The 13,403-nt window shown below is 45.9% G+C and overlaps 2 protein-coding genes across 2 annotated transcripts; one reads left to right on the plus strand and one right to left on the minus strand.

Moving 5' to 3' along the window:
- The first annotated feature begins 6,779 nt into the window (after nt 1-6,779).
- DYNLT5 (dynein light chain Tctex-type family member 5) lies at nt 6,780-8,057 on the plus strand. Its single transcript, XM_086463025.1, has 3 exons — nt 6,780-6,812; nt 6,898-7,023; nt 7,854-8,057. The coding sequence occupies exons 1-3, from the start codon at nt 6,780-6,782 to the stop codon at nt 8,055-8,057; spliced, it is 363 nt and encodes a 120-aa protein (XP_086319151.1).
- A 1,312-nt stretch (nt 8,058-9,369) lies between these two features.
- On the minus strand, nt 9,370-10,987 carry INSL5 (insulin like 5). The gene is made up of 2 exons (XM_009950142.1): nt 10,819-10,987; nt 9,370-9,611 (listed from the first exon to the last, which is right to left on the minus strand). Exons 1-2 carry the CDS (start codon nt 10,985-10,987, stop codon nt 9,370-9,372), a joined length of 411 nt encoding a protein of 136 aa, XP_009948444.1.
- Between the last annotated feature and the right edge of the window lie 2,416 nt (nt 10,988-13,403).

A 13,403-nucleotide genomic window follows, 5' to 3' on the forward strand; every position in this document is an offset into this window, starting at 1 on the left:
GGAACGGGTTTTAATTACAGTTTAAGGAAAATGAACTAAATCCTGCACTCGGGACATTTCTGTTGGAAGTGTCGACAACTTTCAGCATTTTTTTCCTTGGAAAACACCGTCTTGACCAGTCCTACAGTATTTACTTCTAGATGTAACATTGTTAATGGTTTTAAAATGTAATTATTGTATTTGTAAATTGTACTCATTCCAGTAAGGCTGTATTTTGGCAGTTAGACACTTGAGTTTTAGCATTTTACCATTCATGAAATGGATGTAATTTAAACTGTGGTATATAAATTTAATAGTAGTACTGTTGAATGGCACAATGCTTACAGAGGTAGATTACATTTTGTCAATATATATGATTTAAATACAATACTGATAGGTGTTATGAAGGGGGTGCCTCACAAAAAGAGAGTTAAGTAGAACCGACATGCTGATTTACTTTTTCTTCCATCCTTAGTATGGCTTACAGTGATGAATAAAAAGCTCTATCTTCAGGTTTAGCTGGTTTAACTCCAGAAAAAATGTTACTGTAAATGTGGAGGTTCCTAATATGGTCTCCCAGCAAAACGCAGAAAAAAAATGTCCCTTCTACAAAGACCATTTACTTCAAATTTCCATTACAAGAAACCTCCGTGAACATGCTCGGCCGTGGTCTCTTACAGCCGCAGATGAACCGTCAGGAGTCCCAGCAGTGTATGCACAGGCGACGAGCACTTCTCTTTGCCCCACACCCTTACATTTTGCAGAGATGTGGATAAGGAAATCAGCAGGCAAAGAGGTTGGGTAGCAACTCAACTTACAGCACTGTCTGTTATGGCTGTGTTTACGGATGCATTTTCCGAGCAGTCTCTGTTGCATTTCTATGCTCCTTTGCGTGCTTTTTCTCGTTCGGGGTTTTTTTTCCCCATTTTTGAAAGCCCCATGGGTTTAGGCAATGCTTTAAAGACATGCAGCCCCCACCCCGCATGACTTTCCATTTTACCATTTAGGCAAGAAAACATATATGTACAAACACTGATCCTCAGTGGGACACATGGCTCTGGCTGGAGACAGGGATGGTGCTGGGGGAGCAGGGGCAGCACTGGGTGCTGCTGAAAGCCCACAGCGCAGGAGCCTGCCTCACCAGCATCAGGAGCAGCTATCTCGTGGAGATGGGAAAACACATAGAATTGCTAAACTGGAGGCTGCGGGCGAAAAATTATCCCTGTGTTTTCCCTGAGCCAATGCAGGCTCAGAGCTGGGCTGCTGCGCTGCGTGCTGCTCCTCTCTGTGCATCGCCTGTGCAGAGTTTGGTTTCTAGTCGCCGCTAGCCTCAGCCTACTGCTGGCAACATGGTGATAGTGGTCACGGCATTAATGGCACAGCATCTGCCAAGATGGAGAGCTTGTTTTAACAGACAAATTTGGCGATATGGGGAAAAAAAGAAGGAATCTTTTTGGAGTCAAACGCAGCTGCTGTTCAGAGAAGCATAGGAGCATCTGCTGAACGGGGTGCTGGGGACTTTTGAAATGCGTAAGATGACAAATAGTGATAATCCTACAGGCACAAGTGTTGCCGGGATTAGGCTTCTGCGTTTGTGCTGGAAAACATAGACTGTGCATGTTGGGAAGTGCTTGCTCACAGAGCAGTTTGGAGTGATGTAAGAAAACAGAAATACGTGCCCATCTTCAAAGAAAAGAAGAAAATTTGGAGATATTTCAGTTCTGAGATGACTCCCAAGCTGAGATATGTATGACAGGGTGGCTGAGTCATGTGCATGCTCACAAAAGGTATCAACACAGAAGATAAAGCACAATTCAGTTATGCAACTTCATACACCTTTGCAGTTTTTGCGAGTACACTTGCCAGTACTCCCAGATGGAGTGTTCAACTCCGTTAATTTTTCCCCTGAAATGGAAATATGTATAAACTGTGTAACCTACCCCTTTCTGACATAGAAATATAGGGCAAAATCTAAGAATCAGTTTTTGCATAATTGGTTCATGCTGTGTACAATTGTTATAAACTCATGCTTCCAGAAGAGATCTATGTCATAGTCCTGAAAATAAGGATTTTATAATGTAAATATTACCAGAACATAGATATTTTACTTTATATTTAATTTCAAAGACAAGGTGTTTACATTAGCATTGGGTTTTTAAATGCTTTTTAAACAAAGAAAACCCATAACCCAAAGCTCCCAAGCTTGTCCCATTTGTGCTGTCATATTTTCTGGGTGCCTGTTGGTTCTGGGCTGCAGCCTCCGTGGCCTGGGTAGAAAGATGAGAAAGTCCTACACCCTTTCTGGGGCGAACTGGCTGTCAGACCCAAGTTCAGTGTGCTGGCACGTTTCCAGCCCTGCGGGGACACAGTCCCCCTCCAGCCACCAGCAGGTGACATGAAATAGCTATTCCCAGCCTACAACACTGGGACCAAAACCAGCGGGTTGGGACAGGTTTTTTCGCACCCTGCTTTTGCCAAATTTTTGCATAGTGTTTTAGCTCACTAGGCGTTTGCTCAGGAGCGCTGAACTGCGTGTCTCCACTTTCCTTCCCAGCACAACCACCCTTCTGGACTCCTTTGCAAGAAGATGCTGCTCTGCATTGATGGCTTAGTTTTCCTGCCCTGTTTGGTATCTGAGCAGAGTGGCAGAGTGCCACGGGGATTCTTATTTTGTTGGGTATTTGTCTTCCCACATGCCATATGAGCGTGGCACGCCAGCATTACCCCGCATGGGCAGGGGGAACAGACCAGTCACGTTTCTAAGGCTGAAGTGCAGGAGCCTGGTCTTCTTTCCACTTGGCTTCAAGAACATGTCAGCAGAAAAAAGATTATGGGCAGCAGCTTGGGATTTAAATTTAGAGCATCAAAAAAGGGCACATATAGGGATATTTATCCCAAATTCCAGCTTCTGTAGTAGAGGCGAGAGCCCCTGGCTCCAGAGAGGGCGCGGGGGATGTGCTGCCCTATTCCATTCAGGGCACTCAAGCTCTGCAGGCAGGGAAAAACTGCGTATCTTCAGCGAATGCATCCTATTTGGCATTCCCTGCCTGCTGGCAGGGAGCAGCTACAGCAGCAGGGAGTTGAAAAGTCTCGGGTGCCTCTAAGTCACCTGTGTTTCTAGAGCTAAGCATCGGCGTTCTCTTGCTGAGCACGTGGTCCAGCAGGTCTTTTGCCAAGTCAGGCTGAGGCTGAAACAGAGGTTCAGCCCTCCAGCAGTCAGATCTAACTATCAGAGTTAAAAAAAAAAAAAAAAAAAAAAAAAAAAAAAGATAAATAAAGGAGGCATTCAGATAATAAATAGGTGTGATGCATGCACAGAAAGGCTTTAGCTTGGTTACTTGCATGGACCTCCCGCTTTAGACTGTGTCCTTGGCCACCTCTCCCCCCGGGGCTTTTCCTCTGGGGTCCCTGGTAGCCGCTAGCAGCCCATGCCTGCAGAGTTGAGGTTTTTGCTGATGCAGCAGGAGCGTTTTTCCCTGCAGACACCTGCAAACTGAAGTCTTTAGATGTTAGGAGCAGGAAGTGGTGGCTTTTTTTTTTTTTTTTTTTGCAACTATTCTTCTGTTTGTTGCAAATATTCATGATTCTCAGCCAGCTTACAGTGCTCCTCACAGGAGATATTTCAGACCAATTTTCTACTTTGACAATATTTCTTAATAACTATGAAATTGCTCGATAGTACGGAATACTACCAAATAATAAGCTTTTCATTTGGTGTTTGTGTTTGTTCTTAAATATCACTCCCCTGTTACAAACCTGTTTATTTTCTTTGGTGTAAGGCCAGTGTCCATGAAACTCCTATTCCTGCCCAGCTGGTGTGAGGTCTCAGTGTGTACACGTGTGGCTTCACTAGCAAAAATCTTTGTCACACAAGCGTGATCATGTACCGAGGAAGTTACACAACTGCATGCTCCTCCTGATGCAGGCTGGATGTAAATATGCCAGCGCTGTTATTCGATATTTCAGTTAAATTAATTTTGTCTTCAGTATGCCCTTTCAGAATCTATCTATTAGAGGTTTTTCACAACATAGATGGAAAAAAAAAAAGAAAAATTTACGTTAAAACGACAAGACGTTTTGGCCAGGCAGGGAGGGGATGGGGAGGAGGGCAGTTTCCCAGGCAGGCTGCAGGCACCATCACACCCTTGCTGCGGGATGCTGTTGGGGTATCTGTTACAGCAGTGCCCAGGCTTTGGGCTGCATGGGGAACACCACAAAAATATGTTGCTTATCATTTTGAAACCACAAGTACCTACAGGTGAGACCTGTCTGCTTTCTCCTTTTAATGTGATTACAGAGACCCAGGGTAGTTGTTTAGTTCCCAGCAGTAAAAATTAGTCAGCTGCAAGCACAGCGATTATTTTCCCACCAAGGTCCCTGCCAAGACCTTGCCATGCTTCCCATGCTGCCACAAGTCATACTTGTATTCGTTTACCTAATTCTGGATGATACAAACCAGCCGGTGATGTCACTCTGTTGAACCGCAGCTGCAGAGATTCCTGCAGCACAAGCACCACGTAAAGAGTCACTACTTCACTTTCTTGCAGCAGAAGCATTTTTAAGTGGCTGGACTGCAATGAAAAGGTGACCTATTTTTAAGCAACCTGAGAGAGAGTTGAACAACTTTTACTAAAAACGTTCAGCCCTCCTCGGATCTCTTCCTCGGTTCCCCATCTCCTTCAGCAGTGGTGCAGTTCCTGTGCCTGCCAGGCATATGGTGCAGTTCTGCATCACAGAGGAACCCTGCTCCATTTCACCTTTTTTTGTTTGGAAATACGGCCCATGGGTCTGTTAGCCAAACATCTACTTGAGAAAGCCATTTCAACATGCTGAATATGGAGTAATTTTTTCCTTAGCCTTTTGTTGTTTTTATGTGAAAATGTCTTGGTTAAAGAACTTAATTTTGAACCTTACCATGACCAAAATACGTAACATCATCACATTGTACTTTCCCAGTAAGAAATTGCTATCTCAAAGATTTCATTTCATAGCCAGAATTCTTGTTTTCTTCTTTTTCTTACAACCTCCCAAGGAAAGTAATTCTTGCAGAGCCAGGGAGTTTTTATGATCATCAGTGTTTTAATTCTTACTTCACTGCGCAGCTAGAAAAAGAGCTGCAGAAATACCCCCCACCTCTTGCGTGACCTCCCCTATCGCTTTAGGAGGGACTGCAGATAATGCTGATGACAATTGTTCTTAAAATCGCAAGCGTTAGTGCGGTGATGCTCTTCAAAGGTTTGCACATAAGCAAGATTTCACTACAGGCCAAGCAGTATGTGGCAAAACACGCCAGGTGCTAGTGAGGCGTTCAGAATATTTTATTCTTCCTTTCAAAATCTCTTTCTGGACAGAGGGTGAATCGCTGCAGACGTGACATCCTGCTGTTGGGTTCATAATCCGTGCAGGAGGGGTTTTCCACTCCGAAATGCTCTCAGGTTGATGAAATCACCTGGTTGCTTTGACGGCATCAAACATATGGAGACGTTAGTCGTGGTCTGAGGCAGGAATCAAGTTGGGTTGTGGTTTGAAGCTTCAGTCCTGCAGCCACAGGCTGGTGGGTGGAGGGCACAGGGTGCAGGAGAACCTCACCGTGACACCTCTGAACCCAGAGGAAGCCCCAGAAGTGAATTGGATTTCCCCAGGTATCGCCCTGTATCATTTTGTAAACTCCCTCATGTATAAAATGTTTATAAATATTTGTGGATTAAGATACACAGGTCTATTTTTAAGATTTAAGTTAAATAAGTTAATTAATGGCTGGCCTTTTTTGCCTAAACGTGCAATGAGATATATTATACCTTTAGTCTACGATGGCCTAGGTACTGCTTAGTCTGTGATGAAAACTTTGCTGCTTACCTACTGTTCTCAGAGAAAAAAACTGTAAAAGACGTACAGGTTTGTTGCACACGGACTATTGCAGCGAAGCTTTGTATTTGACCACTGGTAATATGAATGTGTTGTATTGACTTGTTGAAGATAATCATGAAACAACATATTTTAAATGTTACTTGCCTTATAGATTAGAATACAACTATGTGGATATCATTTTTGTAAATAATGTTTTTTATAAATGTCTCTCCTCCATTCTCCCTGTCACCCATTTCACAAAAATCTTGAATATGCAATTATTTACCATGTATCATGTTGCAACAAATAAATCCCCACGTCAGAACAAAGTTTATTAATTCTATACATAAGAACCACATTAAATACCCTATTGAGTTGCAATTTAAATGTGATTATTTTTTTTTCTCCTGGAAAATAAAACAAAAAAAACCCGCAAAACTGCTTTCTCCGAGTGAGCTTTGCTTGTACGTGCAAGAGCACCCAGAGGTATCAGGGGCTGGCTGCCATGTCCCTGGCCCAAAATGTCACTGCTGCTGGAGCTATGCTCAGCTTCCCAGCCGGGGGACAGGTCAAGGTTGGCATGTGGGGGCATGTGGGGATCCACAGGGACCGTGGGGATGGGTGGAGCTTGAGGGGATGCACAGGGGGCTGTGGAGAGGTGAGGGACCGTGGCTGCGGGGGGCTGAGGGGACCCACGAAGGCCATGGGGACATGTCGGGGCTGTGGGGACGCACAGACGCTGTGAGGACATGGAGGCTGTAAGGGGACGGTTCGTCTGCGCATGGCAACCTGTGTCGGCGATACCGCCTCGGGCTGGGCGGGAACGCGCAGCGGCGGGAGGGCGGCGGCCAGCGCCGCCCCGCGGCCGCCGGGAGCCGGCGGCTCCCGGCGGCCGCGGGGCGGCGCTGGCCGCCGCCCTCCCGCCCTTCCGCCTCCGCTCAGCAGGGGAATAAATGGCGGCGCCGGTGGTAGCGACCGCAGCTCGGGTATAGGGGGGCTTCGGGGCGGGATGAAGGGTCCGTCCCTCCCTCCCTCAGAAAACCGAGTTTAACCTCACCGCCTGTCCTTCAGGTTTCCCCCAAGCGCTTCCCGGTGGCGGAGGTGGATGATATCCTGAAAGATGTGCTGGGCAGCTACTTGAGGGAGCAGGCCTACGAGCCGGCCTGGTGCAGGGACATGGTGAAGGACATCGCTGAGGTACCGCGGTGCTCGAAGTGTGAGGTGGCCGTTTTGTCTTCAGGCCTCAACGGGGTGTCAGGGAGGAGGCTGTGGAGGCACCCAAATATAGTGTAAAACAAATACTGGGGTGAGGGGGCTGTCAAGATGCATCAAGAGTTGCTCCGCGATGGGTGTAGCCTTGTATGAGTTAATGATGAAGTTTGTTTGAATAGCGGTGGCTCTGGCCACAGGGTTCAGTAAAAACTCCATGCTGTGGTTGCCCTGTTCAGAAGTGCCATTAATAAGTTTTAAGTATGTATCAGACAATTCTGAAATAGGCCAGTTATGGTAGTAGCCGAACTCTGCACAGTGACATGTGTGCAAGTTCCTTGTCTGTTGAATCCAGCCTAGCTGCTAAGAAAAGACTGTCCTGACCCTTCAGTCTTTCAGATGATTTGGCCCAGAAGAGCTCACTGGCACTAAAAAAGTAGTAGTCTGCTCTTCCTTTCCTCCCAGTAACCAGCAAGTAACTGCATATGGAGGAGAATGTGGCATTTACCTAGAGTAACTCCTAACTTGAAGTCTGTACTTGCATTTCTCTAGTACAGGAAGGTGTGCCTGGCTTTAGCAGATGGAAGCGTTGGTTCCCTCGTGAAACAACTGCAGCAGCTTGCATGCCGCATATCTGTGGGGCTGGGGGAGTTTACAGTAGATGTTTCAAATGCTGTGGTTCAAAGGTTATCATTGGGATTGTTGTAAGGGCTCTACAGTGCAGTGCTTGCACTTGTCTGTCCCAGAAAAACAAATTCCTGAGCATCCCCTGTAAAGAGAGCTCGCCACTTCTGTCTAAATGTGTTTTTCTCTTTCAGGTTATTAAAGGTCGGGTGAAAGACCTTATGATACCGAGGTACAAGATTGTTGTAGTGACACATATCGGGCAGCTGAATGAGCAGGGCACGCGAATCGGAAGCAGGTGCCTGTGGGATCCTGTGAGCGATACGTTTTCGTCATATGTGTTCAAGAACGCTTCACTCTTTGCTCTTGCAAATGTCTATGCTGTCTATTTTGAATAAGGAGGTATCTGAGTTTAACAGCAGGAGAAATGAACCTGCAGCCTAACCCTTCCTGTTTCTGTTGTTGAAAATGGTTGTGAAGGGCCAAGGCGACTTTCAGCTGTTTTGAAATATGGTTACCATGAGCCTTTCAGTGGTGAATGTAATAAACTTTATTTCCCAGAGCTTTCTCTGGGAAGTGATTCTCTGTGACATGCTGGTTTGCACATGATTCTACCTGCTTTCAGAACCAGGTATCCCTGTAAATACTTTTTTTCTCCCTGGATTTGCCCTCATTATATGATCCCCAAGTAAAAAACCACAGAAGGATTTTCAGTAAGGAAAACAAAAGCATTTTAAAACTATCCCTGTTAAACTGTATTTGTGGGCAGTTAAGTGTGTGCTGTGCTTGTGGCCCCGGCTCTGTGCACATGCTGTGTTGCAGATGCTTTCACTGAGCCGTGCTAGCTCGGTGCTGCAATTTACCCTGCCCTGCCTGGGGGATGGAGAGATCCCTCCAAACCTTCCTGCCAGGCCAAGGGGTGCCCTGGGTGGGCTCTGCAGCAGAGGGAGTCAGGAGCTTTGATTGAAAGTGCTTGAATCTAGAGAGAAAAAAAAAAAACAACCCACCCTGAATTTGGATTTCTCAGCTGATACTTGCTGATAAGAGAGAAAGTACAGCCCTCTGAGCTCAGCCGTGTATTTCATCTCCCTGGGTGCAAATTGACTGTTGGGCCTTCGGGGGATGTTTCTGGAAGCAACTGGAATAGGAAATAACCCATGGCTGCTGCTGCCTGCCCAGTTGTGGGGCAGTGCTGACCGGTGATAGGTCTCATCGGCTGCAGCCACTCCCTGGCTGGGGGATGTCTGGCTCGCAGGCCTCGTGGTGTGGCACGCTGCACGGAGCTATCTGCGCCGCCTTGGTTTTGTGCTGAAGACAGACTTTTTGCTATCTGTATTTCATAGCTGAAACGTGCTGTTGGATTTTCGTAAGAGAACGAGCATATAGTAAACTGCTTATTTTATTACATTTTATGTGCAAAGCTGAAACTAGAACAGGAGTTGGATGGGAAGAGATATTTGTACTTATGACTAAAATTTTATCTCTAGACCACTGTAAATGGTTTGTGGAATCCGGAGAACCCAACCTGAACTGTCATTGCAGCCGTTTGCTGGTTTGCACTACAACATTTAGCCTTTAGTCTTTTCTCCCTAGTATATTCCAAAGAATAAAGCTACAATTAAAGAATACAACTGAAATAACAGTGGTTTGTCATGATTATTTTAATACATAAAAGCTGTGACACTGAACCTCCTCAGCATCTGCTGTGTTTCAGCACAGGGAACTGATCTCTCTCTCGCTGCAGCCGATGCTGCAGCAGGATGTGGTGAGCAACTTGGCTGCTTCGCGTTTTTTTAGCACAGACGTTTTCCTGGTGCGTTGCAAGTCTTGCTCCATCTCGGGCTTGACATGGTGGGTTTCTTCACTGTCAGTCTCCAGCCTCTGGTCTGTGTATGTCAAGACATCGGCATAACCATTGTTCTCTTGTGAGAAGGGCAGGGGATTTTCGCTCTCTGTCACATAAAAATTAGAAGCTAAAAATCGGAAGTCATGGAATTGTGAGTAGTTCATAATTACTAGAAAGACAGAGCAGCCTACAGCCAGGGAGCTGAAAATATTCTGCTCTGTGTTTCTGATGTGAGGAACCAAGATGTGCCAGATCACTGACTTCTCACCAGGGCCGTGTTAAATAGATATGTGAGGTACCCATTTTGTGATTAACATGTTAAAACCCCAGAAATTTATGGATTTATATTGAACAGGGTTCTTTGTAGGAATAATTGCCTTATCAGTCTTACACTGATACATTTGCTTCAAAGGGTAAAACTGTGATTTGGTGCGTCAGTGGCACTCAACCAGCACGTTAACCTGGAACTGCTTGTGGGTTTCCCGAAATGCAGATATTCTGTTAAGGCATCAGATTCCTCGCAATTTCAAAGTTCCTGGGTGTTCCCACTTAAATTACTCTTGCAATTCATGCGCATTTTAAATACCACAGTGCAATCGGGCACTGCTGTGTGGAGTTTGTAAAGGTGTAGTAGTTCTCTCGCTTAGCTTAGCAGTGCGGGTTTCTTCTCCTTTAGCAGACTCCCAGGTGGCATCGCTTTTTATGGTTGTTTAAAGCTGCTGCTACAATAATATTTTCAAAAAAGGCAGGTATTACTGCATGGAAAGTGTAGAAAGCCTCTGGTCCTGTATCTGCCTCATTTATTTTCCTTTTTTCTAGTTATTTTAACCTATTGGAGTACAAATTTCTAGCAGTGCATGTAACGGCTGAATTCTGGCTTATCTAAAACGTGCTTATGAATATATACAACACCCTGAGAAGATACTTAAATTACAGAGTACATATTCAACATACTTTAATTATAATATTCTTAAGTTGCAATGTTTCTGGGGGGGAAGCAGTGTGTCCTACTGAAGACAACAGTAAAAAAATTTGGCCTTGACTGCAGCAAAGCTTGTCTCTGCCATTTAAAGTGTCATGGCATAGAGATTTTGAGTGACAGCCTCGGGCTTCACTCGTGGTTCCTCAGGTTGACTTGGAAAAAAAATCTTGATTTACATGTTTTTTATTTAGCAGAATAGCACACTAAGCCAAGCAAGCAGTGCAGCTGTGCCCCAAGGCACAGCCTGCAGGTGGTTGGGTTCTTGAGTCACTTCAGAGCTAGGTGTGCCTCGCAGGGGGTGCTAAGCCTTAAAGTGTTAATTAGTACTTACCAAACAGGTAATGATAATCAGTCAAATGCCTTTTCCACCGAGAGCCACCGCAGGTGAAGACGACGGCTCTGACAAAGTCTCTCCCGCAGAGCTTCACGGTGTTGCCTTCTCCTCGTCCTTCACATGCCATGACCAGGAGAGCCAACAAGGCCAGCGTCGTGCCCCTCATCCTGCAGCACTGTGCTTCCTGGCCAGGCGTTGCGGGGCAGGAGGGAGCCGTGGGGCTGGGTGGGGAGCTCTGCTGAAATCCTCTCATTTATACTGACGGCCTGTCCGCTCCACCGAGTAACGGCTCGTTCTGAGGATGGCTTAATGTTTGCTAAAAACAAGTTAATCGCTTGTTTCTGGTAACATTTTAAGTGCTTTGGCATTGGTGCTGGGGTTTCAGTCAGGTGTTAGAGGCTTCTTCGGACTACGTAGCTGGTTTACTGTAGGAACACCTGTAGTATAACATGTTTATAGGGTACGGGCATAGATCAATACAGTTAATGCGTATGTTCTGCAAAAATGAAAGGGTGTTTATTACATGATTTGTAGATAATGGGTTTTGTCTCTGTGTGCTTCCCACACAGCCTGTTGCCCAGTCAGGCCTGTTACCACCGTTTAAGCAGCGTCAGGTCTTTTTCTGTCAGCAATCCCAAACTACAAGACAGTTAATATCTCCCAGTGACGTCCACAGGCGCGTACCTCTTCCTTACCCCGCCTTGCTCTCTTGGCAAGCCGCTCCTTGTCAAGCTGGCAGTTGTGGGCGCTTCAGAAACCTGCTGATGCCAGGCAGTCACTCACAAGAAAACAGGGCACCGAGGGGGATTTTGTGGCAAATGTAAGCATCCAAGCCTGCAAATGCCCCGCTATGATTCCTGGCGTGCTAAGTGCAAGGACGTAATCCTGCAGCACGGTGAACTCACTGTAACAAACCCTTCAGAGCCATGTAGTTGTTTGAGGGCTTGTGTCCACAGCTATTGGCCTCGCAGGTACCTGGGTGCAGTGGAGTATCTCCACAGCTCGTGTGTGTCTGCAGCGAGGCCTGTGGACTATGCCAAAAAGCAATAGAAAAAAGAGGGAGAGGCCCTAAACAAAGCACAGAATAGCTACAGCTCGGCATCCTGGCCATCCTTTTCCTTTTGGTAACAGCTGAAAGACAGAAGAGGGTTCCCTAAAGCAGCGTGGAGCAGTGTTGCTGTGCTCTGGCACCAGAGGTTAGTAGGTTGGTTATGAGGGTGGTCCCTTCCTATTGCTTTGGGTGTTGATGGCTGTAAGCTTCTATAAATTGTTGCAATAAAATGCCTTAAGGAGAAAATTTGACAATTACAATGTCAGAAAATCCATGTTTAACAGCAAAATACACGAGGAACTTTGGAGATCTTTAGGACTTCCTAGCACCACAAGTGTTTTCCAGTGCCATAATGTTACAGTTAATTAGTTCATGCTATGTGCAGGGTGAATTACGATGTGTTACAGCCTTGACAGAAAGCTCATTTTTTAGCAGGAGCATCTGTAAGTAAATAGTCTTGACCACAGATGGAAAATATATGGTGTGTTTTGTTCGGATTTGTAATAATGATTAACACATGATTCACCTTAATGGGTGTCTGTCTGTGAAATACACAAAGATTAATTTTATGTCAAGGGTAAGCTTGCATGTTCACTGTAAAATGTGCAGAACACAGAAGGAAATGAATGTTAATGCGTCACAAATGATCTTGAACTTCAGTGGTGTGTTTAAATGTTGGACATTTATTGTCAGGCTAATGAGAGAGTCTGAACGTTCTGTATCTATAAAAAACAGGTCTCGCTACATAATACTTCCAAAGGGAGGCAGCTATTGCCTCTGTCAGTTGGCAGGAGAGCGCCAGACTGCCAAGGTTTAGGATCACCTGGCTCCTGTGGCGGGGCCATCCCTGCCCCACTCATCAGGCAACAGGGCTATAGCCAAGATCTTAATTACTCCCCTGTAGAGATGGTGCATGTTTTCAGTGAGCAGCCAGGCTCTGAAAATCCTCAAAGACACCACGGTCTAGCTGGTGGCTCACTGGGTGCTTTTTTCTGTTTCTTCTGATCTGCCCTCGAAGATAGCTGAGCGAGACAAACGCTGCCCGCTTCCAACCAGCCATGTAGGCTTGCACAAGCAGTCCCAACACCTTTCAGTTCTCCGGCTGCTGGGGGTGGGCTAGGGGAGGCGATGAGATCTTGAAAAACACAGATCTGGCTTCCAGAGCTGCCAAAGTCAATCCTTGCTGCAGGACCTCACTGTTCCCTTGTGTGAGGAGCTTTCAGAAAAGTGTCAGTGTGGAACGGAGTGAATTTAACCTGCAATTTTACATTATCCTAATTTGTCAGGGGTTAAAAAAGTGGGTCTACTTTTGCCTGGTGTGGGATGATCTGCAGCTCGCAGGAGCACCTGATGCCACTCAAAGCTTGGCTCTCACCCTCAGTGGTGGCTTATGGCATGACAGACGAGATGGATCTGATGAAAAGTCCAATCATTTGCTGTATGATTTCACGGGGAAGATACAGACTACATCAGGCAAGGACTTTGGCTGTATGATGAAGTGACCTATATGGGAGGTGATTCTGGCATTTCT

The sequence above is a fragment of the Leptosomus discolor genome, chromosome 3, assembly GCF_034619465.1.
Source record: "Leptosomus discolor isolate bLepDis1 chromosome 3, bLepDis1.hap2, whole genome shotgun sequence".
NCBI classification, from domain to species: Eukaryota; Metazoa; Chordata; class Aves; order Leptosomiformes; family Leptosomidae; genus Leptosomus; species Leptosomus discolor.

Excerpts from the sequence above, each read along its gene's own strand:
- INSL5 (XM_009950142.1), bottom strand. The coding sequence starts at position 10,987 with ATGAGGGGCACGACGCTGGCCTTGTTGGCTCTCCTGGTCATGGCATGT. Across the intron at positions 9,612-10,818 it reads TGATTATCATTACCTGTTTG|AGAGCGAAAATCCCCTGCCC; the intron begins GTAAGTACTAAT and ends TTTATGTGACAG.
- DYNLT5 (XM_086463025.1), top strand. The coding sequence starts at position 6,780 with ATGGCGGCGCCGGTGGTAGCGACCGCAGCTCGG. Across the intron at positions 6,813-6,897 it reads TGGTAGCGACCGCAGCTCGG|GTTTCCCCCAAGCGCTTCCC; the intron begins GTATAGGGGGGC and ends CCTGTCCTTCAG. Across the intron at positions 7,024-7,853 it reads TGGTGAAGGACATCGCTGAG|GTTATTAAAGGTCGGGTGAA; the intron begins GTACCGCGGTGC and ends TTTCTCTTTCAG.